Source organism: Pleurodeles waltl, chromosome 1_1 (genome assembly GCF_031143425.1).
Source record: "Pleurodeles waltl isolate 20211129_DDA chromosome 1_1, aPleWal1.hap1.20221129, whole genome shotgun sequence".
In the NCBI taxonomy this organism is placed as follows: Eukaryota; Metazoa; Chordata; class Amphibia; order Caudata; family Salamandridae; genus Pleurodeles; species Pleurodeles waltl.
In genome coordinates, this window is record NC_090436.1 from 366,196,896 (window position 1) to 366,223,560 (window position 26,665).

The 26,665-nt window shown below is 40.3% G+C and overlaps 1 protein-coding gene across 6 annotated transcripts in view; it reads left to right on the forward strand.

Annotated features, from left to right (window-relative positions):
• The window catches only part of ERBIN (erbb2 interacting protein), a 766,777-nt gene that overhangs the window by 557,424 nt on the left and 182,688 nt on the right, over positions 1-26,665 (forward strand). For all 6 annotated transcript variants that reach the window (XM_069222872.1, XM_069222909.1, XM_069222899.1 and 3 more), the window contains 3 exons: positions 10,770-10,833; positions 14,297-14,371; positions 22,112-22,256. In XM_069222872.1, the coding sequence (XP_069078973.1) occupies positions 10,770-10,833; positions 14,297-14,371; positions 22,112-22,256 (284 nt within the window). The remainder of the gene's footprint in view (positions 1-10,769; positions 10,834-14,296; positions 14,372-22,111; positions 22,257-26,665) is intronic.

Genomic DNA, 26,665 nt, shown 5'->3' on the forward strand with positions numbered 1-26,665 from the left:
ACCACTGCATAGCTAGAGGAGTCTCAGTCCTGGATATTTGTCAAACAGCCATATGGGCATCACTGCATACGTTTGCTAAACACTATTACCTCAACAGTTAGTCCGACGAGATGGGCATCTTGCCAGTTCAGTCCTCCAGGACTTCTTAATATAAGATGTTCTGCAGAACCACCTCCGGGAGAGATTGTTTTGGTAGCCGTTTTTAAGGTAAGGAATCTGCAGCTAGAAGTCTCTAGCAAATGAACAAATTACTTACCTTTGGTAAAGGCTTATTTGGTAGAGACTTTATCTAGCTGCAGATTCTTTCTTCCTCCCTCATCCTCTCCATTCTTCGAACTGTCTTCTCTCAATTAAGAAGAGATCATTTAGGACCTCATGGACACACTAGTCATTCCTCCTAAACATGGCTCTGTGCTTCTGGTGCAGCACAAAACAGTCAAGAAGTGATGTCAGTGCGCCAGGACAGTGCCTATATGGGCACCAATCACTTCATTTCTAGCACGCGCAATGCCAGCGAAGCCGCATGGAGCTGAACGCTGGCACCTACCCGCGCACAAGGGGCATTGCTCAAACATTTCCAGATCCAGTCTGGTGCATGGGAATATTCTAATGTTAGTAGTCTGCAGCTAGATAAAGTCTCTACCAGGTGAAGTGTTACCAAAGTTGGGTAACTTGTTTTCCTAGTGTATCTCCCACTTATATTCTGTGAGTCACTGTTTACCATTTAAAAACAAACTGAAACATCAATATATCAAATTCTAGGAAACCTTGTTGATTGCTTAGAAATAATAACTAGGAAATCAAAATATCAAGCCTTACTAAAAATAAGCATTATATCTGAGCTAGTTGAATTATCGCAATAAAATGAATCAAATACCTCAACAACACTGGTAACTGAGCATTTGCATTTTAAAATGAGCACCTAAATAATTGAACATATATATTTCAAAAGAGGCCTATTTAAAATCCAATGTATTAGAGGATTGTTGCACCACCACAGCAAGCACAGATGCTATTTTCAAATTCAGCTCAAACACTCTGTCTCAAAACTCGGGTGGTACAGAAATGTAAAATCTTAGACCAATTGATGGACAGTATTCTATAGTAACAGTCACCCACTGCTAGAAGTATGTAAAACTGTTAACCCTTACTGCTCAAATACGTGTTTCTTTGAGTTCCTGTCTTCAACAAGACAATTTAGTGAAAGAAAGTGGAAAAGTAGCATGAGTCGATCTGGTCGGATTCATTGGTGAGCTTGTGAAAGACAGAAGAATGAAGAGGGACTTTCATGTTCTTTTGAATTTGGTTATTTTTTCCGAATTATTGACCTTCAAATTGGAGAGACCTCTTTAATATCTGGACTAGATTGTTAGCCTTTTCTTTGCAGCTTTAAAATTGGTACCTCCTAGGAAGAATGTCTCCACTAACAGATTCCTTGCTAAAGTTACTTACACTCAAGGGCATCCAAATCTCTGGGTACTCATCCGGAGCCATTGACGACACCTCAGAATACAGCAGGACACAATTGTTTACATTGTTTCTTTGGCATGATGTTTGAATACTGTTGTCTTTTCCGTGTCCTTGAAGCCTCCTGTTTAGAGCTGTCCAACTTTTCTGATCATGCCTTGATTTCTAGCATGGTTTTACAGGCAAATCTTAGAGAGAATTTGTATCAGTTACACTTAACCAGTAATTAAGAAAAGGTCTTTGTACAGCACACTCCATTAGACCAACAATGGTATTGTAGGCTAGACGTCAGAACGTAGATCTTCAGAATGTTCTCCCTTTGATTCATAAAGGCATCCAATCTAAGGCACTATCATGTTTGAAGAAATTCTTTATTTGCCAGAACCCAGTAGAGTGCTTCGATCCAGCTCACAGGGTCACCTATCCTGAAATGTAAACGACCCATCATATGCGGCTGATCATTTACAATACTTGGAGCAAATCTGTGGAAGGCCCTTCTGCCAGTGGAACTGTGGCAAGAATCAAACAACCTGGGTTTTTTAAGGTCGAGCCTGCATAGCATGTGCTTGCGCATGAGTATACCTTGCAAGACGCTGTAGTAGTTAGAAAACGGCTCGGAGCCCCGCCCATGTCACGTCAGTGTCTTTCATTGGTTCGTGGGCTTGCCTTTTCAAATCTGCTTGCTTTCATTAGTGGAAGGCATTCATACATCATGCCTTTTCCAATGGTTAGCCCTCCTCGAGTGCAGCGGGCAAGTACTGAAAACATACGAGGCTCACTGTTTTCCGTCCAGTTTGTGGACTACTTTTTTTCTTTTTTCACAGCGCGATCTCACTTGTTTAGCAGCGCGATTGTGCTCGTTTTTTTTTTTTTCATTTAATGAGGCAAGAAAAGTCCGATTGGGAGTTTACAACTTCTGCTAATAGCTCTAACTCGGAGAAAAGCGAGACCCATTGCATTGCAAATCCTTGTTCTTTTTGGAGCGGGGCTACCCTCCGAAGGAGTAGTGACTTGTTGTTATGGACAACTTATAGACAAGGCCACTAGACAAAAATGCGTTTTAATGTGAATATGAACGAGTTGGAATTGCCATACAGTCTAACATCTGCTGCTTAATTTGTACATTTTAACAAAGAATTGAGTGCAAATTTAGTTTATCTTTGAGCTGTTTATTGCTGAAGGGTTGAGCTTTTGTCTGCAGTAAGGAAACAAACGCCTTAATGATTCCACTCTTTGTGATGAAAATGTTTAGTTGAGCTTCACTTTTCCCACAAATCCACGCTATCGGCTTAGAAGCTATTTCTTGAGGGCGTTCAGACTTTAGAAGAATCACAAACATGTAGCACAAATTGCTCTTTTTTTATTGTCTGGTGTCTCGATTCCTAAAGTACCTCCAAGGGAGATGAGTACACAATAAATACGAAATAATCTTTGGTGCTCTGCCAATCATTTTGTGAAGGGAAAGGCTTTTTGCAAAGGCATTGTAATGGCAGCACAAGTGAAACAGGAAACTGATGTCAAGCTTTCGAATACAATAGAGATGCCTTAAAAATGACAATTATTACAGCAGCTGGGTTCGGTGCATCGTTTCATAATTTTTCCTATAGGGATTAGAATCTGTAGTGCTAACAGAATTTCGTTGTTGTGCTACCTTACAACACAGTTATTTGTTGGTGTAGAACATTTTTGAGTAGGAGAGTGCCGAGTGTGTGTAGTTTTTTCTTCCTTAAAAAAACTTTGCCTTTTTATGGCACATGAATTCCTTTTATCGATGTGCTCAAAAGTAAAATAAAAATAGTTTTTACTTGTTCCATAATTCTCTTTTCATTGCTACACAATTTTCAGTCCTGCTTCATATTGTGGTTCTCTGCTGCCTTGTGAGTTAAATATCTCTTTGGGGCATACTGTTATTAAATTGCCAAATGCACATTTATTATATGAATCTCAACTTTAATACACATAGCTAAATTCTAGGTCGGCCTCTTTTGACTTGGATCTTTTTTATCAAAAATGGCACGAGTAGCCTCCTATTTATATTTATCATGGATGGCAGATGCCATTGAGTACTATGTGTCAATCATGCAGAGTGATAGTTTTCATAAATTGCTACTTTAGATCGGTTGACTGGTCTTGAATGCCCTCGTTATTTGTATTTGTGTGATGACGATTATCAGCAAAAGAATAGGGCCAATTCATCTGGGATTCTCTCTATTTGCAGCCCTCCAGACGTTTTACTCCGACCCATAGAAATAAACAAGACAGTGTTATGGTCTACTGCCCCTAAACGTAGTAGAGTACTCAGCGTTTTTACAACATTTAAGGGGTGGGGAAGCTTCCTGTTTCTAGGTGACCTCTTCCTACTTCACATGACAGTGGCCAAAGGGCTGTCCTGTGATAACGATTGCTGGTTGGTTAGCCCGACATATCTTTCTACTGAAAAGACCAACATATAAGTGCATCAAGAAATGGGAGCAGTTGGCGAATAGAGCAGTATTAGGCGCGGCATTTGTGCTGTATCAAAATTTCTATGAACGTTTGGTTTTAAATATACCTAATTACTATCTATATTCTTTGTACTAATTAGTATCGACTCTGTCATAATTGTAGATACCTAAAATTATATTATTTAATTTAATTCTTCAGGCCAAGTAAATTAAAGGTGATGGTAAAATATAGAATTCTATGTCAGGACCGGAGGCGAGGATTATGCTTATCTTTCTCCACTTGATTGAATAGCAGCCGAACACCAAACAATAACTACAACTCCTATGAGAACTTGGGAAAATGGAGTACAGTCTCAACCAATAAAAACACGTATTTGGAGCCAATCAGGAATAGGCAGTCCATATGGTAGTCCTTCTCCTGTGTTTCCTCCTCCTCTTTCTTCGCTGCTCACAGCCGAGATAAGTCGACATTTTCTCTTTCCTTCCAAATCTATTGTGTAGTTACTGTGTTTTTATCGTAATTGTATTTTTTACTCTAAAATTGAACGTTGTTGGTACCTTCACTAGTGGGAGCGTTCTTGCTCATCACAAATGTTTCTTGGTGCACTTCTGGGAGGTTCCTAAGGACCGCCAGAGGGTGCTCGTTTGGAATGCTCCCTTGGCAACGGACGCGCTGAGGCAGACGTGTCTTTGTTTCTCCTCAGTGCTCAGCTCAGCTTATCTCTTGAGCGTGTTTGTTCCTCTTATCTGCCTGGAGAGAGACGCCCTTATTAAATAAGGGTCAGTAACACTGACTAAAGCCTGGATGCCCTGTTTTCTACTCAGGGGTCCGTATTCATTTTCTAAGTTAACCCTTTGGGCCTCTATTTAGCCTTATTGGCTTTTTTATGGGACACACTCCCAGGCAGGCAATAAATATTGCATTTGAACCCCTTTAAATTGTACTGTGCACCGGGGTGCAGTGTCCCTGGCTCTAGCCTTTTCTTAGTCCGAGTGTATTTACACTCTTAAAATATTTAAGCTGACACCCAACTTTATATTCCTCATATCTACCGATTTGAATTATTTTATTTTCATATCTTAATCCTCATACTTTAATGATGGATCCTAATGAGGAGGAGGAATTTTTTTATGCTGTTGACACGTCTATCTACAGGGCTGTTTCGGAGGCAATTGGTCCTTTTGAGGACAGACTTTCTCAACAAATAGCACGTGAGTGCGCAAAATACTCAGCCTCTAATGTTATTCCTTCAGCCCCTCCTGCCTCCAATGATCCATTTGTGGACGCGCCTCCAGCTAAGCGTCTTCGCGAAATAGATGTTGATAGAGATCTTTTTGATCATGCCAAGAATTCGTTAATTTCTCCCTCTTATCCTTCCTTTTCATTGGATTCCTCAAGACCCCTATCCCTCTCCTTACATAAAAATGATTCTTCTGGGGATCAAGATATTGATGCCAGTCCATCCAGACCTTGGCTTCCTTCCGGTTCTCAGTCTGCTCCTGCAGTTTCAGATATGTTAGACCCAGATGAAATTGTCCACCCTAGGTCTTCCAAATGGGCGCATTCGAAAACTTCTGGAAAAAGACTCTTTTAACTGTCTCAGGGCAGAGTGCTCCCAACCTTCCTTGGCTGACAAGGTCGCCATAACTCCGGAATTGGACCCCAGGATGTCCACCTTTTTACAAAAATGTATAAAGGATCCTAAAAAAGGAATTGATAGATCTTGGAGGGCATGTCAAGATAAACTATTTGATGTCCTAGGTCCTTTGGCAAAGATTCTTGTTATGGCTGAGGTTGCTAAATCTTCCGGTGCATTAATTTCTCCCCAAATCCTCTCTGGTTGGGCACAGCGTGCTATCATTTTCTTGGGAAACGCAAACTGTGCTCTTTCCACTAAACGTCGTCGTTCACTGTTAATTAAAGTGGGTCCTAAGCTAGGAGATCTAGCTGATTCTGAGGCGGGTGCTGTAGCTCAAGGAGGCTTGTTTGGAGAACCCTTTATAAAAGAGTTAGGGAAGTTTGTAAATACTTTCACTTCCCTGGACAAAGCACAGTCTTCTATGAGAAAAGTGTTTCCTTCTCGGATTTTCCACGGGGCCAGTCGAGGCAGGGGCCGCTCAGCCCGCCGTGCGCAATCATTCAACTCTTTCAGAAGACAAGGCTCCAGGCAAGGGCAGTTTCAAGACCAGAACCGCTTTGCCAATTTCTACCCAATCGGAGGCAGACGCTTCAGACGTCACTGTGGTAGAGGATCTGCAACAACATCCTCTTACGGTAAGTGATATCCCTTCTTCCCTTCTAAGAGTAGGGGGTCGTTTGGCAAATTTTATCCAGGCATGGAGACAAATTACACAAGATGCATGGGTCCTGCAGACAATAAAAGGCTTCCAGATAGAGTTTGTAGGGGCTCCCCGGCAGGTTTTGCACTCAAAACCCCTGGTGTTTTCCTCACAAGATGGCTTATTGGTGGACACGGAGGTTGCGGCCTTACTGGACAAATGAGCTATTTGTCCGGCGGTGCCGCATCCTCGAAGTTTCATAAGCAATCTCCTCTTGGTAGACAAAGCAGATGGCGGTCGGCGACCTGTCATCAATCTAAAGGAGTTTAACGAATGGCTAATTTACCGTCATTTCAAAATGGAAGGGATTCACCTTCTTCGAGATGTTTTGCGTCCTGTAGATCAGTTGGTTCGTCTCGACTTAAAAGACGCTTATTTTACCATTCCTATCTTCCCACCTCACAGACGTTTTCTTCAATTCATTTGGGGAAATCAAACGTTCGAGTTCACTACCCTTCCATTCGGTCTATCCTCGGCATCTTGGTGCTTCACAAAGGTACTCAAACCTGTTGTGGAACATCTCAGAGCTCAAGGGATTTGACTAATCGTCTATCTCTACCACATGTTACTTTTGGCCCAATGTCCCAAGCAACTCTCTGCCCAACTACAAATCACAGTCAACTTGCTGCTGAGTCTATGTTTTATCATAAACAAATCCAAATCCCTTTCAACCCCTTCTCAGAGAGCGGTCTTTATAGGTTTCTTCATCGATTCAGTGTCGGCAACTCTAAGCTTTCCATCTCGTAAAATGACGAAAATTCATCACAAATTGCGTCGTACTTTTGTCAAACGAAAGGTCTCCCTTTGTCAAATTGCCCACCTCATAGGACTTCTCTCTTCTTCTATTCAGACGATATTTCTGGGGCCTCCACATTATCGAGATCTTCAACGTCTCAAAGCAGCTCATCTTTGCAAAGGTTTTGCGTATTCTCAAAAAGTTCTCCTTTCGCAAGAGGCGATAGAGGAGATTCATTGGTGGCTTTCGCATATGGAAGCCTGGAACAGCAGAGCTATCTTCGGTTCCGCTCCAGATTTCATAATAGAATCAGATGCCAGCAGATCAGGTTGGGGTGCTCGGTGTGGAGGAACAGAAACTACATATAAATTGTCTTGAGCTTCTAGCTGGTTCATTTGCAGTCAAGTGCTGGACCAAAGACACTTCCATTTGAGCGTTCTCTTGAAGATGGACAATATATCTGCGGTCCGCTATATCAGTCATCTAGACAGCACCCGATCTAAGGCACTTTCCAATCTGGCAATACTACCTGGATCATCAAGTTCCGGTGACAGCACAATACCTTCCGGGAATTCAGAATCTGGTTGCGGATTTTCATTCCTGGCATCTAAGGGACTCCAGTTTGTGGAAACTTCATCCAGAAGTGTTTTCTTGTCTACTCGACCTTTGGGCTCTATTTTCGTTGGATTTTTTTGCATCCAGATTGGATCACCAACATCCCAGGTTTTTCAGTTGGAGACCAGATCAATTAACAGCTGCCACGGATGCTTTTCTACAGGATTGGAGTCAAGAGAAAGCTTACGCTTTCCCTGCCTTTGCGATGATCTCTCGAACATCTGCCCAGGCACGTCGACAGTCGGCGTCCATAGTACTGATCATTCCAATTTGGAACTCTCAAGTTTGGTTTCCAGTTCTTCTGGAACTTTCTTGGGATTCTCCAATCCAACTCCCCCCGTTTCCTTCACTTCTTCTCAGTCCGAACAGTACACCTCATCAAATGGTTCTAGAGGGCTCCTTATCCTTGATGGCCTGGCGGATTTCCTGGGACGATGGTCAGTCTCGGAACTTTTGCAACAAGCTGAAGAGCTACTATCCAAAGCATGGAACCCTAGTGCCTGTAAGTGCTATAGATCAGCATGGGGTAGATGGAGCCGTTGGTGTTTTTTTGCGAAGGAGTTTCAATCCCGTGGAAACAGATGTAGTCCATATTCTTAATTTTCTTGCATACCTCACTTCAAAAGGCCTTACTTATCGATCTATTAACTCATACAGATCCGCTATTTCAGCTGGACATGCTTTGGTGGATGGTTTTCCTGTGGGAGAACATAAACTAGTGTGTCGTCTTCTCCGGGGCATAAGACTTTCTTTACCTCCTGAACCTCGCTGTTCCTCCCTTTGGTATGTCAATCAAGTTTTGAACCTCTTTTTGTCTTGGCAACATAACCAGTATCTTTCCAAGATATCTCACACAGAACTTTTTCCCCTTCGGGAGTCTCTTTTACCGTAAGTAGACGAACAAAGACATACCAGAATAATCTCTTATTCAGCTTTTCCAGACGTCCAAAACTGTGTGTTGTACGATGGCTCAAAACATACGAGGAGATGTCCTCAGAGCACCGACCTCCAGGGGAACAACAACTCCTTATTGCATTGCATAAACCACTCAAACCTGTAACTTCTTCTACCATTGCTTGTTGGGTTTGTTGGATCATGCAAGAAGCGGGAATTAGCCTTTCTCTCTTTGGTGCTCACTCTGCTCGTGGAGCTATGGCCTTCAAAGCATTCAGCTTAGGTGCTCGTCTGGAAGATATCATGAATGCAGCAGACTGGTCTTCAGACTCTACTTTTAAGAGGTTTTATTTTAAACCAGTTTTGAATGTCGCTCATTTAGTTGTGAAGAAGCTTTGAACTAGCATAATCCTCGCCTCCGGTCCTGACATACAATGAAAAATTTCTGAGCTATCTTAACAGAAAGTTTCAATTCTATTAAGGACTCAGAGGTGAGGATTATCCCACCCTGATCACCTTATAATACTATAATTTTAAGGGATCCCTCCCCGTATTTAGTAAGTAATTTTAGTTATGTTTCAGTTGTCATTTATCTTAAATGTGTTTGTTTTACTAAAAAAAAAAAAAAAAAAAAAGGAGGTGGGGAGGAAGACCGCTACTTGAAGAAGTTATTTTCTATCAGATGTTTTTTTTAAAGAAAAACTAGTTTCTCTTTTAGGTTGTTTCATTCTTTCTAGGATCTGACACAGTAAAGCAAGATACTTAGCGATGATTCTCTGACTGGCTCGCGCTTCGAAAGAGGAGGAGGAGGAGGACACACAAACGAAGGACTGCCATATGGACTGTCTGTTCCTGATTGGCTCCAAATACGTGTTTTTATTGGTTGAGACTGTACTCCGTTTTCCCAAGATCTCATGGGAGTTGTAGTTATTGTTTTTTGTTCGGCTGCTATTCAATAAAGTGGAGAAAGATGAGCATAATCCTCGCCTCCGAGTCCTTAATAGAATTTAAACTTTTCCATAACAATAGCTAGAAAAAATTTCAATCTGCACATATTTGGGTATGTCTGAGGCTGCCAACAGCCCAATTAGCAAAATTGGGCCATTTGCAATCACAAAAATGCTTTTTGAGATGTACAAAGCCCAAATTGCAATTCTGTAACTGAGTTTAGCGATTTGGTATTTGGAAGGGTCAGTTTGAGGGCATCCCTTCCTGATAATGAATTTGAAAAGTCGGTACAAATGTTTTGTCATGAAACATTTGCAATGTACTACCAATTCAAAGTTGGTAGGAACCCATTCACAAATGGGAAGGGGTTTCAGGGTCCTGGGTCCCACAGATCACTGCCTACTCTTTAAAAAGCAGGCTGCGTTGAAAAAATGAAAGATTGTTTTGTTTAAAATCAATCAGAGGCATGGTGGTATGCTGACCCCAACAGGTCACCATCACTGTGATGGTAGAGAATTATAGTGAGTCACAAATTGCGATCTGCCTCATTCGTATTCATGAGGTAGGTCCCTTTGTGACCCACTACGAATCGCTAATGAAACTCATGATTTTAATACATTAGGAATAGCGATTTCCTAATTGCGGTTCGCAAAAAATCGCAATTAGGTAACGGCTATTCCTATTTTTCCTATATCTAGTCCTAAGTGACATGTTTTTTTGTTTTTTTTACTTGGAAATGTCCTTTTTTGTGTTTGTTACCCACACAAAAATGCCATTACTGAGACGGGTTAAGGGAAATCCAGTGAAAGAAAAGTGCACGTCTAGCTCAATGTGGGATCACATATACGTTTGCCATCACAAGCCTTGAATTTAATGCTTTTGGTGACAGTGTAATATATTAGTCCTTCTTTCCTCTGCATGTTGTTTTTTTTTTTTTTTACGGCGTCACAATCTTCAGATGACTGACTATTACCAGCCTTTGACCTTTGTCTCTTATACAATCTTTTTGCCTTCTCTCTTCCTTCCATTTAATCGTGCCTGCTTATGTTTCATTCATTGGAACGAGGAGTCGATCCATGATAGTGGAGAAAATAATATAGTGTAACTTCTTAGTGTCAACCCTAAACTGGAAGCCACACATGGTTGCAGTTTCGTCAGAATTGTAGATATTACATTCAAATACAAATTGTAACATTTTCTTAAATTGTTTTCTGTAAACATTATTAATTAATACAAATTAAAAATATTTAGTATGAATACCAAGAGCCCAGATGCAGTTGCTGTTGTGTTTGACCTAATCTCCCTCTAATCTTCTCTCTCTGCAGAACCATGAACAGGCTTACTCAGCTGGAGAGGCTGGATTTAGGAAGTAATGAGTTCACAGAAGTGGTAAGTTTTAGTAAATTGAACGGATTTTCAGCTTTCTTAAACCTCTTGATCCTTAAATCTTTTTTTAATCAACATCATTGTATCAAACTCTGCTCCGAATCATTGAAACTGAATAGCATCTGTCAGCGGAGTATGAAAAGCGGCAATTGACTATTGAGAAATAATTGCTGTGGAAGTTTGAAAGGGACAGCTCGATGAATATTTTTCTCACAGGGATTGTTGTGTGTAAGTGGATGCCGAATTTTCTATATTCGCTGTCCTACAAATCAAAGTTTGCTAGTTGCTTAAACTATCTTCATCTCCTGCAAGACTATTAATTAAATCTCTGCATGTTCCATTTTGAGGACTAGGGAAAATATCATTTACATTAAGGGAATATGTAAAAAAAAATACACCTTTAATTTTTTTACATATTTGTGTGCTCAAATACTACTAATTTATTTCTGCCAAATGAGAATGTAATGTATAGTGTGCTTGCGGATGCAAAGAGGGTAATATTCTGTTTATTACAGTTGTTGACTATGGGGAGCGGATCATAAAAGGCGAAGACTCAAGTGAATCATGATGTGCCTCTCCTCTCTCAATAATAGTGATAAATAGCATATTACACTCGGCTGATCTGCATGTGTGTTTAATGCCAGGCTGCTTTTCATGTGCAGTAGTTATAAACAAAGGCATATAATCATATGCAAAGCACACGTTTAAGTCTGACTATGAGATGGAGTCACACTTAACAAGCTTTATGTGTCTAGTGCCAGATGCCCTCCTCTGTCAACTGATTGTCTAATGTAATGTGCAAGATAACAAGCATTTTTCGCAAGTCACACTGCCCTGTAGAAATAATAGAGAATTTGATGTTTAGACTCTAGTAATGCATGGGTGAAAGTGAGTTTATTTGTAAGCCCTTTCCAAATACAATGTTATTGAACCACATTTTATTTTCACCTTCATGGCATACATTTATAGATAATCATTGAACATTCAGAAGTCCGCAGTGGTGGTGCGATTCCAGTGACAGTAGTTTTGGATAACTGACTGCTGTGTCCTGGAAGTGGCGTGAGATGGTTAGTCCTACCCTTTCACCTAGTTTCTGACACTTTGACTTCCATCTGAGTGCACCTAAGCCTACCACAGGAAGACGTTTTTTTTTATTTTCACTTGAACAGCTTTCATGAAATCCTTACAGTGGAGAAGTTGATTCTGTTCAAGATTCTTTCTGAAAGAGAGGTTGTCTTTACTTCAGGGTACAGACAAGACTCATGCTTGAAGGATATGTGTGTTCTTCAACATATATATTCCTTTAATAGGTTAAACTATAATTTTCTGTTCCAAAATTATTGTTAACGGTCCTTTATATCTAGAGAGATAAAAAAGATGTTCCTGGATTTATATTTGAGTTCAAGGAATGGGCAGCTGTATGATTTTCAAAATTAAGTTTCTCATGATTATTTCTGAAACAAGCTAGAGAAATCCTTTGCATTAAAAACTCAACAAAACATAAAGTTAAACTGGAACAATCCGATGCCTCAACATCTTTAGAAATATTTTCCTTAATGAAAATGGTAAGGATATCGCAAATGTAATAACCATGTATTTCTCAAAAAGACCAGAATTTAAAGATCCTGAAACTGTCATTTACTAACCTTACAAATTAATCTTTATAGGAATTGTTTGTGTCACACCTGACTGCATTGTACTTAATACCATCTGGGAACTGACGAGTTATTCACTTAACAAGCAGCTTGACATTCAGGACACTAAACATAACTGTAATTGTTGATGGATATACTCAGCAATATCTATGTATAACCTAGTGTCTGTGCTGGAATAGGTAACTCTGAAATCCTGAAAAATAAGCACAAATAAAATCAGTAATTCAAAAACACATTTTCACTTGCGCCTCTCCCTATGTTTTGAATATCTACCACAATCTTCGTCACAATATTGCTTTTTTGTGGTAGAAGAGTATAGTTTCTTACTTGTATACGACTGCACAATAATCAATACCACTAACATCCTGTTGTTCTCTAATTTTAGGAATATATGCTGTAAATCTAATGCTTCCTACATGACATTTGTAAATATATATGTGTAGCTGACCTGTTGAGAACCCTTGCTGTTTCTTCACAGGAAGTGCTAGGTGAACACAGAACCACAGTCTTAAGATTAAAAATAAATTAGTTCAAAATCTTGTTTTCAACAACAGGACATTTTTCTGTAATCAAGTATGTCCTTAGAAGAGTTGTTTAAGAAAGAGTAGGTCTTGGCAACTGAAATCCGAGGTGTTGAGAGGTCTCGGATGCGGAGACATTGTAATATAATTGGCTAACAAAGGATGCAGTGAACCTCAAGGAAAGTTATAACTGGAAAGCTGTGACCGCCACCTCTAGACATGCATGAGTTTTTGGCCTGCTGGGAATTGTAGTTCACTACCTACATTATACCTGTATTTCCAAGGTGGCCATCTCCTATTTAGACAAGCAAGAGTTTATGGCCTCCTGGGAACAGTCGTTCACTGTCCACAAACTGCTGAGCGGTACTTTTGCTCATCCACAGCCTGAATCTAGAAAGTTTTAGTACACTATGATAGCTACCAGCCTTTAATTTGCTGAAAGGCTGTCAGAGTGAGAGTCTTTAAAGGTATGCTTCTCCGCGCAAGGACAGCACTAAGCAACAACTTGTACCGGCTCCTTGCCTCCTGATACCTGTTAGCGTGAGCCTCAGAAAACATGACAACTGAGCACACACTTTTACTTTTCACCAATTGATTGACTCCTTTTAGAATGTAAGCAGGCCTGATGTCTAGCCCCTGTACTTCTAGCATACCATGCACAAATAGTGACGTTCACCATACACCGAGGCCTTTGTTGCATGTAACATTAAAAAACAAAAGCCACACAACCTGGTAGCGAATCTTTGCCATATATGCCCACCAAATGCGTTTCAGTGTTTTGTCAGGGCTTCCAACGAGCAATCTTGAAGAAACTTCGGTATCAAAATTCCAAGATTAAACTTTGCCCTCCCTTACTGTACTCCCACATGGAATATGGGTTTTTCATCTCGTCTGCCCTACAATGGAAACTCTCCCCATTCCCTTCGTTTTCAAGGCTAGGTTAACATTTTTCCAAGCTGTGACAATTTGTGTGACTATACAGGCATAGGAGTCTGTGGTTGTTTTGTTGAGCTTGTATGCCCCTGAGACGTTTCTTCTCACTATACTTAGTTTTGCTGAAAATCGACTTGACTAGTTTATTTTCTTCAGTTCTAAGTATCATCTGCAGTCGAAAATCAACAGATTCCGATTTTGCGATTAAGGGTCTTGGAATAAATCTATGCCAGCAAGTGGATTTTGTGGAGCTAAATCCAAAATGGGTATCTAAAAAATTAGTGTCTGTTTGCTCTTGTTATGTGTTTAAGCGTGTGTTGCTTCTTTCAGATATATTTATTTTGTGTTTTTTTCCAGCCTGAAGTACTTGAACAACTGAGTGGATTGAAAGAGTTTTGGATTGACGGCAATAGATTAACATTTATCCCCGGGGTATGTTGTTTGAGTAGCAATTTTTATGTGCATGTTGCATATTTGTTTCTAAAATATTGCTTCTTTCTAACGTCCTTTGTATAGCAAGTGCATTCCCAAGTAGAATACAGAGCTTGATTTTAGAAAATTATGTTTTCCATTTCCAGGATACTTCCCCCTCCTAGTAAATTAGTGTATAAACTGGGCCGGGTGACTCGGTGAAATACTGCACCCACTCCTTGAATTTGTGTTTGACCACATGGTCACTGGTTTGATCCCTGACTGGTTCTCTTAGCCTTTCATCCTTCCGAGGTCAGTAAAACAAGAACCATTGAGTTAAGTAACCATCTATCTAGTGCAGAGATGCCCCAAGGGGTGAATGTGTGTTTTCCAAATACACATGTTGTGCTCTGTTGCAAAGTTAAGTGAATCATTTATGCACACAAGTATACTAAGTTGGAAAACTGAGCGTTCATTTCATTTTGTGTAAAACACAAACAATAGGCATTTTGGAGAAGAAATAATATGGCTTCTATTACTGCCAGTAATTTTCTTACAGTTGGTAATGGATTTCTATGTCAGTAGCAAAGTATCTAACTTTAATATAACTGGTTTATAGGCTGTTTGAAATAAATGACCTTCAAAATCTGTCATTTTGTAAATACAACAAGAAGGAAATAGCTCGTCTGCTTTCCCTTCAACATAGTTTTCCATAAGAATGTTTCGTTCACCCGTTGATTAAAACAACAGTCACACTTTTATTCCTGTGCTCACTACTAGTGAATGACCTTTTAAATGTCTCCGAGAAAAAGCAAGGATGGTTTCATAAACACGGGCATGCTCGTCTTTTTGTGCAAATAAAAGCAGGAGTTACAGATGCCTTCTATTTGACATTTGTTAATATATAGGTGCAGCAGAACCGTTAAAGATCCTTGCTGAGATTTGAATTGTGGCTTTTTTAGGGTCGAGCCTGCGTTGCATGCGCTCGCGCATGCGTATCGCAGCGAGACTCTTTAGTGTTCAGAAAAGGGCTCGGAGCCCTGTCAACATCACGTCAGTGTTTTTTATTGGTTCGTGGGCTTGCCTAATAAAATCTGCTTGCTTTCATTAGTCGAAGGCACGCATACGTCATGCCTTTACCGGTGGCTAGCCCTCCTCGAGCGCAGCAACCAAGTACAGAAAACATGCGAGGCTCGCTGTTTTCCATCGGGCTCGTGGACTTCTTTTTCAATTTACGAGCGCGATCTCGCTTGGCAGAAGTCGAGCGCTTTACATAGTTAATTGCACTTTTTCGGGTCACGTTTATAAATGCACTTTTGCCCGATAGGTGAAAAGTCGGGTTAGGAGTTTACAACGCGATCAGCTCTAACATGAGCAAACGCGAGACCCGTTGCATTGCAAATGCTTGTTGAGTACAGCTGCTTGTGGAACAAACATAAGTTGAGTGTTTAGTGCCTGTTTTAATTCCAACAGTCCCCTATATAACCCTCCAGTCTTGCCACATTTACTGGTAACCTCCATGCTGCTCAAGACCCAGTCAGCACCTAGGAATCTGTTTACTAGCTCTTGTAATTTACCTGTTGAGATTTGTGAACGCAGCACACTGTAGAAGGATTAGAGGTGGTGGTTTTCAGATTTGTGAGTGAATGTTAACTGTTTTAATTGATGCACTGTGTTTAGAGCTCTAAGTTGGGTAACAGACAAAGATTGGAACACTTTACCAAAAATGAGATTTTTCTCTAGAATGTTTCTTTCGATTTTTAGTGCCACCAGTTAATCCTCACAAGTCTTAGCAAAAGTGTAAACATAGCTCTTTGATTTAATACAACAGGCTTAGTAGATGGACTGTTTTCAAGATACCTGCCTGAGAAACCGATTTAACATGTTAAATCGTGGATAATGATATGCTGTTGCTTCTAGGCACTGAATATCCATTATGAGCACCAATAATTCTGTCTTTTTCAAAGATGTATTTTGTAATAAAAATGTATGTAGGTAGCATAGTTGCATAAGACAAACTGACTGGGTTCAATATGTTTTACAATAACTAAGTAGGGTAGGAGATTTGATTTCCAGTGTTTTCTGTCAAAGTGACTGCGTGCTTTTTTCTGCAGTAAAATTGACTTACCATAACCTCTGTAAATACCACATTTTAATGTGCCTGTTAGTGAGTGTTGAATTCCTTCAGCTTGTTTTTAAAACTGATCATTTTTTCTAATTTTTAGTAGGTCACCACAGTGACTTTCAATGCTTTTTAATTTCTGGGGTAGAAATAGAATTACAGATGGCAAAGCAATGCACGATTGTTGATAAAAGCATCACAACAGAGAATGTACCTCACTGTTGAACAATCGTCTTTACTTGTAATTTCCCCAATTTATAATTTGCTGATAGCTGTTTTTGAGCTTTCTTTTTGTGTTGGTTTATTGTATTGCTAAATTCCTTGTACTGATTTTGAGGTTATCGTGCTTCATACCAGAATAATGTTTCAAAAATTGCATTTTGTGGAGACCGCCCAATCCCATTCAGCTTAATGTGTGGCACAAAATTCGTCTTGAAGTCCCAATTCCTATGCATGACATTGAATGTTGAAAGGTACCAGTGTGACCACCCTCTGTATCTTGTAGGAAGTGTATCCTACATTAGGTGGCGGAAGAAGGAAACCTGTGAAGAAGTTCTTTAAACTCTATTCATCATCCAATGCATATAGGTTGCCCTGGATGATGACAGACAACATTGGGCAGTATCGACCAATAGCCACTATTAACTTTCTTCATTTTTGGGAAATTACATTGCCTGCCAGAGAGCACTGTGGTTGTCAGAATGTTTAGGCGGACAAGCTGAGGCAGAATCTTTTTCATAGACAGGCCCTTCTGAAAGTTCTCCTGAGGTTCCTCAATATGACATTCTAGAACAACCTCAATTTTCTACTGAAAAATGTTGAACTAAAGCAAGGTTACTCTCAGTGGATGACTGATGTTTTTTGTTTTACTGCAAGTAGTGCTAAAATGCGGGCTGTGTTGAGCTATGATTTTAGGAAGATCTGGAAGTGGTACTTTTACTTTTTGTTTTCATTTGAATCAAAAAGATGTGGTGGGTGCTGTGATAAGATGCCACTCTTTAATTAAGTCATTAGTGACATAATTTACACAGATTGTGATGGCACTCCCACAAAGCAGCAAAGGACCTTCCACAGATGTGCACCTTCAGTAAGACCCCACATTATTTTGGTAGATGTAGTCCTTGCATTTTTCATTTAATTGTTCAGCCTTATTTGGTAATGAAATACTGATCCCAGAAGCTGCAGATGTCAAAGTCGTAACCACAGACAGTAGTTGCACTCAGTGACACAACACTTTACAGGTTTGTGCTCATGGTATTGTGGTGAATATAGTGCTATCATCTTTACTTTTCTTTCTCCGTTTTCATTTAGTAGTAAAATATTAATTGGTGAGGTAATCCCCTTTTATTTTTACAGCACAGTTCAGTTTCCACTGAATTAATATCCTGACGTCACAACCTTTCACTTTCATAAAGCTCATACGTCATTTATTAAAGTTATTATATGATGTTTTGTTTAACTGAAAATGTGAATTTGTCGCATTGAAAAGCATTTGGCTAGCCTTTCATTTTGACATTGAAATAAAGAAATACATTTGAGTAGCGTATATTCACAAGTGGCATGGCCTAACAATATTTACTCATCACTAGCTAAAGCGAGAAGTATTTAAATGCTACAGTCAGCTTTGAAGGCACTTCTTATAGGTCTCTAGAAGGGGCTCGCCTTTGGGACAAAATGATCGCAAACAGGATGGTAGGAAGCAATGGAAACTAGCCTTTCTATTCCTCTTTTCAGCAGTTGGCAAGTCAGGTGGACAAAACCTGTGAAACTCTGAATGAGTCATTTAAAGAAATCGCATGTTTGTTAAATCACAGAATTAATTGCCCTCCTCACTCCATATCATCATGGACACGGGTCTAATTGGGCATTGGGTTGTTACCTTGATTTGCGTTACTTTAACTAATTGGACTGACAGGCCTAATAGCAGTGATTGGTAGGAGGCTGTAAACTGTGGACTGTGAGCGTGATGACGGAGTGATTTGGCCACTCTTCCACAGAAACAACGTGGAATTTTAATCAATTAGTGTGGTAGTGTGTTCCTTCTGTGCAGCTGTGCAATTTGACAATCTCTGCCCCCTTTGTTCATTGTCAAACATCCGATCTATAATGACATTTAGTATGTGTGTCGCATCGGGTATTAATTAGCAGATCCAGATTTCAGTTGTGAAAATATTACATATTTATCTTTGATTAAACGTAGAAGGCACATTTTCATTCTCCAGTGCTGTGACCTCTCAGTATACACACCACAGTGGCTTTATGCAACTGTGTTTCTACCAGATGCTCATCTTGTCTGGTCATAGGGATCCATAGGCACACACAGTACTATTTCAGGCAAGTCACTGCCCAAAAGGGAGTAAACAACCATCTACAGAGCATCAACTTACTCTCCTACCTGAAGTGTCATTGCCCTGGATGTGGAAGGAGACGCGAACATGGTAGAAAATAATTTAACAGCCAGAACTAGATCATGGCCATCTTCAGATACAAGTCTTTCCTTGCTGTGATATAAGACATGCAAATGTTTAGTCTTTAGTGGTGGAGGAGGCAATGCTGGCGCTATTTTAAGAAGCACGAGGATCTGAGAGACTCAGATTTTTGTGTTGACTAACCCTGTTTATCCTTAAGATCGGGTTCATAGTACAGGCACCTAAAACTTTGCAACCCCGTACCAGATCATATTTTAAACGAGTAGACACAAAAAAATTAAATTCCAGCTCAGAACTTAAATATTAGAGACCCAGGATTGGGCATTCTGCCAGACCCACACATCCTAAATCCTCCACGCCATGTTCAGGCCTAGCTATTCTGTAAATCTGTGCTGGTGGACAGCACCAGCTCCCAGAGAAGCTTCTTTGTATATGACTATGATTAGTGAAAAGGAAATCGTAAGAAGCATTTTTGAGCTCTTCAGTCATTTGCTGAATATTAATCGATCTTACTGAATCTGATGGGTGTATAGAGAGCGAAGCCGTGAAGTTGTATCTGTTCGGGTGAATGTAAAGTAGACTTCTTGATAGCTGTTGGGTTCGGGAAAACTAGCAGAAGTATCCAGTCATGTACCCTTGAAGTACCTTGTAAACTAAACAGACATTCTTGATAGAGTAGGGTAGTGTTACATTTTAAGGCTTGCAAATTGAAGTTAACGTTGTGTACCTGATTTAATCCCATTTTTATATTCGAACATTTTTACCAACTGTGATTGTGCCTTTCTTGCATAATGCAGTTGCATTATTTTATGCTGAGATGCATCTAACGTTTCTGCACCATCAGTGAAAATTGTATTTTCTGTTTCTTGCTCAAATGTTTTTTGAGACAGACTAATAATTGAACATACAAGCCATTCAGGTAAGAAAATAAACATTCTTGTAGGAAGCATTCTAAGACTAAAGACAACAGGAAATATTTATCGTAAAAGTAGACAGGCATAGATATTGGAAATTGATATTAAAGCCAAGCAAAACCAATAAGTCTTGAGTTGGGAAGTTACTAATTTTTTTAAATCTCAAATTCAATATGCGAAAAGATTTTGGCAATCATTTGAGAATAAAGGAGTGGCCAAACAGCTCAGACACAGAAGCCATAGCTCTGAAGTTCAGTTGTGCACTTGTTATTAGGCAAAATGATGTAGCTCAAACGGCAAAACAGCCAATGGATGAAGTTAGCTGATCTATTGCCCTATGATGTTTGCTGTATTGGATGGAAGCAAAATGTGAATGACATTTGAATAGACCAATGAGTGAGGAGGGTGGACTCAAAGCCCCTCTATGTATGCCTGTATTTTTGTTAATTAGAATTGTTTGGAAAACTTGAGTCTAGTGAGACAGCCACAGCTGACCATAAGTAAAAACCAAATTAAGAAAGCACTGGCAAAGCCAACTGACTTTGTCAGTGCTTGTTTCAATTTGTCATGGTTTTTACAAAACTTGGGCTGACCCATTGGCTCCCACTGCATGCCGTAGCAGGCAGAAGGAAAATGTGAATGACCCACAAAAAACGTGACGAAGAAGGCTGGTGAAAGGCCCTTATGTGCAAGTAAATATGCGTATATTTAATTTCAGTCAATGTAAAAAGATCATGGCTAATGCCAGACCTAAATCAGCAGGCATGATTGCTACCCAGTACAGCTTCAGGTATGTGTTATGCATGATAAGCATCACACGTACCGTATGCCGTTCTAATGCGCTGTAAGTGTTTTTTGCTTTCATATCATAGTCTCTACTTATTTAGCATTGTAAAGTGGGTTGCTGTGAGGCCTCTGGGCTCTGCGGGAATGTTAGTTGATACAGTTGACTGCCTGCCTCCTATCCCCCTGTCAGCATAAATCTTCTCAGGCGCTGGGCCGCCCTTATCCCTAATTCCACACTTCATTTCATCCGTGATAGTTCTCGGAAACCCTGATCGTTTTTTCGCGCAGCAGTAGGGCCCGTGCTTCTGATGCTGCTACTGATTGTGTCTGAAGCTCGGGTCTCCGTCCTGGAGGATCACATGGACCGGAGCAGAAATCAAAGCTCTCTTTGGACTTGATCTATCTTCCTGATGCCCTTCGACCTCTTCCGTTATTCTTAGATGAAGGTTCAGTGACAGAGCTGGACGCAGAACAGATCTCAGTGGCAGCGAGTAACTTGCGCAGAGATGAAGAGTGGTCGCTTACCTGTTATACTTCCTTTTTTTCATCATCTATTTTATGTTCCTAGACGTTACATTTGCAGCTCAAATGCATTTGTGTGGGGATTTTCTGATTGTTGCATTAGACTTGCCTGCTGCATGGTTTCTAACCTTCTTTACTGTGATCCCACATAACAGGATCCTTATCCCATACATTTGTAAGAGTTCATTAAGGCGGGCCAAACACTGTCGCTGTCGCCAGAGCGTCCCTTGCTGCAGTGGTACCAGTCCAGACTACATTTGGAGCGTTGTCACTGCCGTGCACCCCACTTTCGCTTCTGAATATTCTGGGAGGAGGACTCTGATGAGGACGCCTGTTGAACATCATAACCTAGTAATTGACAAATACAGTTTGACAACATTCTTGCTCTTGTGAAGGTTTTATTCAGATTAAATGTAGCAATTTAATTGGGACTGTAACACCCATCTGCACAGAAGAATACAAGACTATTTCTGTGTTTTAAATAGGGTCTTGCGAAAGTGAGTATTTCTCGGCCTCTACGTTTGAAAAAAAAATTCTTAAAAATTCACAGTATCTTCTTACAGTTGCAAAGTTTGACAAGGTTTAAAACATAGCAGATTAAATGTTATGCTCAAAAGAGGTTTTCAAAAGAACTAAAACACAGAAAATAAAGACTGCAGTAGAACATTTGCCTTGCAAAAAGGTTTTGCCTGATAATTCTCTAGGAAAAACATATTGCGGGAATCGTCTTCTGCAAGCAAAGTTAGGTAACTCACCAAACTCCATCCATTCTGTGTGCAAAGTTTGTCAAACTTTGAGCACTTAGTCAAACCCCAAATAAACATTGTTAAGGCACATGTAACCACTCCATATTAGGACGATGCATAACAAGCTTTCCGCTTTACAAGCTCTGTTTAAATGTCAGCTTTATAGATTTTTTTAAAAGTTATTTTCCTGCGGAATGGTCAGCACTTTACAGCAACCACATTTTCTTCCTTTGTATCTGTAGTTTATGGGCAAGTTAAAACAACTCACCTACTTGGACCTGTCGAAGAACAACATTGAAATCATCGAAGAAGGCCTTTCTGAATGTGAAAGTCTGCAGGATCTCCTCCTGTCCAGTAACTCCATGCAGCAGCTGCCCGAGTCCATAGGTGGGTATTAAAGAAAGCTTGACTCATTCAGCCAAGTCTTGCTAATCAGTGTTTTCTGGATATTTGTACAATGTACTCTCTATTTAAATATTGTAGAGCAATATGCACCTTGATGACCACACACATCGTGCAGGGGGTCTATAAGGGAACCGCCTTGCTGCAAAACAGTATTATTTTTGCAGCTTACCATCAAAGCAAACATACACAACATTGCTAAATTATGTAGCTCCGTGCAGGAGGATGCCCCTATCAGGGTCCCGGCAGCTAGGGATAAGTGGGTGGTGGACTTTCAGGATCCTATTACAGTTGAAAAAAATCATGTTTTGTGGCCAAATGGGAACTATTGCACCTAATACCAGGGTGCCATTGATAAATTTGAAATTTTTATATTGTGTACATAGTACTCCCTTACTTCAACTAAGCTATGGTCTTTCAGAGAATTCTATATTGTGTTATGTCATGCCCTCTTAATGGACTTTCTACACTTATCCTTGACATGCCTTGAAGTTAAGAAATACTGATTATATTGTTTTGCTTGCGTCTCAACCATGCTTGAAATAGAGATTCCTCCATACCCTATTAAGGCCTCCTGGGATACAGCATGCACCTCTGGTTGCAATAGCTTTTGTGATGGCCAAATGCCAGGAAGATTGTGGTTGGAGTTGGGACCGGTCTCTTACTGTTAAGGCTCAGTTAGCAAATCTAATTTACTATAATGAATAGCTGAAGTTCTACCACTCTGCACTCCCCCATGCCAAAATACCCAAAGATATTTAAACTGTATTGCAAACATTCCTTGCAAACAATAAGCCATCAGATTTGGCGCTACTAGGCTTATCAGAATTGCTGGATAGGAGTCATCGGCAACCATTTGTTTTGTTTACTTGGGGGCTTAAGTATATACAATGTGTTAAGTGCTGTCCATAGTTTGCTGTGGATTGTATTTTTGTTAGGAAATCTCAATAGCTGTTGTGTACCTGAAGTTGACTTTGACCTCTGTGTTGTTAAGTTTTTGTTTCTTCTTTCTGCTTTATTTTTTAGATTTGTAGTGGAAAAATCCTTGATAAAAAAATATAAAAGCAATATACGCAAGGAGTATCTTGGAAGTGATAAATCATCCTGATGAGTCTATAACTTCCATACTGTTATGAGGTTCACATGATAGAAAGTGCATTTATTGTAGAAGTATGTGTTACTGTAGACTGAGCAGTGTAAGGGGGTGTTTGCCTTTCTAATCATACATTTTGGGCTTGTTTGGATTTAATGAAATCCATAAGCTACTCCAGTTGTATACATTATAAATAAGATTTTTGTGAGTTATGGCCACGTTTTACATTAGGAGTTCTATAAAAGCAGCAAATTGTAACTTGGATCCAGTTTAAAAATAGGTAAGACACATTGGCCAAAATTGTCACAGCATCCGTTTTCAAAGCAGTAAAGATTGATAGGTATTAACACAAAATTGCCTAAGGACCTTTTGGACCTGAGTTGCTTGTTTAGTTAGCCTTCATGGAATGTAATCAATACTTCTGTTCGAGGCTAAGAACACTGTACACAATATGCAACCTTGTGTTGCCGGTTCAGGAGACAGCTTCTAACACCTAGACACAGCATTGCATCAGAACTATACTTCCAATACAGTATGGTTTATTATATAAACGGTCCACTGACGTGTAAGGGGCAGAGGGCATTCCGGCCACTACCACCATGGGGCACATGCTGCGCGACATGCAGTTTACTGATGCTAACCTACCAGACTGCTGTGAGGATTGCCATTTACACCACAGGCCAACTCCTGGCACAGTCTCAAGGTATGGGCTGGGACTGATCCCTTGCATCGGTCCAGACAGAAGGTCACACCCGCTATGCTCTTAGTGTAGACGTAGGGTTAGGTAGGAATCTCTAGAACATCTAGAACCACTTGCAACATGGTTAGGATTATTTATCTTCTTTACCATGTTTGTAATGCTGATTACTTTCCTTTGTTTCATCTGGCTAATTATCACATCGCCTTCTTTTTATGCCAGTTTGCGAGTGTTTTGATAAATGGATTGAAAACTTATCTTGCACCTCTTTGTGTTTTGCCTTGGCATGCATGAGTAATATCACAAAAGGGTAAGATCTGTTAACATTACTTCCAGGGGAAGTCAGTGTCATGTTCAGGGTTTTATAATTACCTTTTACACCGGTAGGTTTAAGGGTTTGGGTGGGGCACCGTGAGCAAGCCAGGAGTTGGGGTGACAGTTACTGATGGATGTGGATGGACCTAGTCTGCCACTTTTTGAAGTTCTGCCGTTCTAAATACGCAACACATATATTATCTGAGTAGGAACTGAATAACAAAATAGTTTTACTACAATTCTAGGAAGGAGATAGGGTAGAGTGTAGACCAGTCTCACTTGTGAGAGTTTATATTTTCTATTCCTGTCTATGGTGATCCGAAGGTGGGAATGTTTGAAGCTTGCGGTGGGCCAGTGTCATCTTTAAAGGAATAAGAAGCTGAATGTGTAATGATCTGTGGCCGTGATAGACACAACGTACCAGGAGACATGTTTCCTTGTTTAGAAGATCCTTTAACAGATGCATGACAGGTAAAAGCAGTAACAGCATCAGGCCTGTGCAGCTGGTTTCTTCACAGTCCCCACCTTCTCCGTTACTCTTCAAACCCACTGTTCTATTCCACGTGACCTGGTAAGATTCCACACTGAGAAGAGCCAGCAGAAAATCCTCTGTAGTCACCACAGCAGGGTTTTCAAAGAACTGTACTCTAAAGTCCACCTACCCCGTAAAGATAGATGGTAGCAAAGTACAGATGTTCAGAGTGCAAGGAAAGTGTGTCGTTAGTGTACAGGATATCTGTCTCATTCTTACAATTTGAAGCATCTTCTCTGTGGATTTCGAACTGTGCATAATTGTGTATCCTGTATGGGTGGCCCAGTACGAACTCAGTAAGTACAGTCAGTAATCGCGCATAGATGCAAACTGCTGAATTTCCATCGAGAGGGCAATCCAAAGAAGTTGAAGCATAAAATCCGTCATGACCCTGTTTTTTCCTGGGTGTCCTGTAACTTGAATGTTACATTAACCCAGGGGATTTTTTATGTTGTCACTCGTTTGTGATATTGATTGCTTTAGCCATTTCCTTCGCTGACTTCTCTTTCTGCCCTGCTCAGTCATTTGACCCATATTTTTCCACCTTGAGGCAAGTAATTTGCAAGGCCATACCATACACTTTGTCAGTAATGTAAGCCATTACATTTTTCATCAGCTTGCAAGAGGTCATACTGATGTGCTAATGAAGGTTGGTCACTACTGTGGGCAAAATCCAGACTTTCAGTGTTGTAAGCATATTTCTGGAGGGTGAAATCACCTTTTTCCTCACACAAATTTTCCCTCCTTGACAATATACACATGTATATGTATGTCTGAAGTGAGACCAACTAGGACATTGCCAACCACTGCAGTAAGGGGAGTGTGGCCACCACACCTGACAAAGGTCCACCTGTGCACTAGTGGGACCTCTCATCAACAAATCTCGTCTTTTAAAGCCACAGAATTCAACCAGGCTAGGGAAAGAGCTAACAAAGGATTGCGGTACCTCAGTGAACTTCAATTGGGAGCCTGGGGATTAAGTTGAAAGGTTCAAGTGGTGGCTTGCACTATGGAGACTCTGCAGGTGACACACAGCTCCAGGAGATACGAGGCTACCTCCCAGTCAGTTAAAACATCTGATCCTGTGTATGATCCCAAAGAGCTCAACCCTAACCTTCTATGGACTTCCTATGCTTGAGGCCGCCTGCTCTGTGCTACATCATATGTTGAAGGGCCTGGTTTCCAAATATCAGAAGGCAATCACTAGAGCCTCTTCTGCACCTGTCTTTAGTGGTTTCTCAGCTGGTTGTGAACTCATAATATTTATGCCAATAAGCAAGTAGATTAAGGAATAACAAATATATGTAAGTTTGTATATGTTGGTATTTGCAGACCTTGCTTAAGAGCTGTGGTACTCTGAACAGGTGGAATGGTCCTAGCGAAGAAACATAGAGGAAAGTAAAAGAAAGGGTGTCAGGCCAGGGGCAGGGCCCATTAAAGAGACATGCTTTCAGCTTTTTTCAGAAACATTGCTCAGAAATTATACTGTTACATGTCACAAATATAGTGATATGCAATGTCACCAGAAATTGAACTTATATCATTTCTTTTGGCTTCTACCTCATTGTTTGAGGCCATGAGCAGAGCGTTTTGAGGCAAATTTTGGTTTTGATGCCAGGATGTAAGTTGTTTGAATTTCGTTAGTAACATTGCCTAACTACATACTAACATTATTAATAAAACAACTATCAGTGCAGTAGGATCTCTTTGTTTACATGATGTAATTTAAAGATGAGAAATACTCATATTTGTAGCTC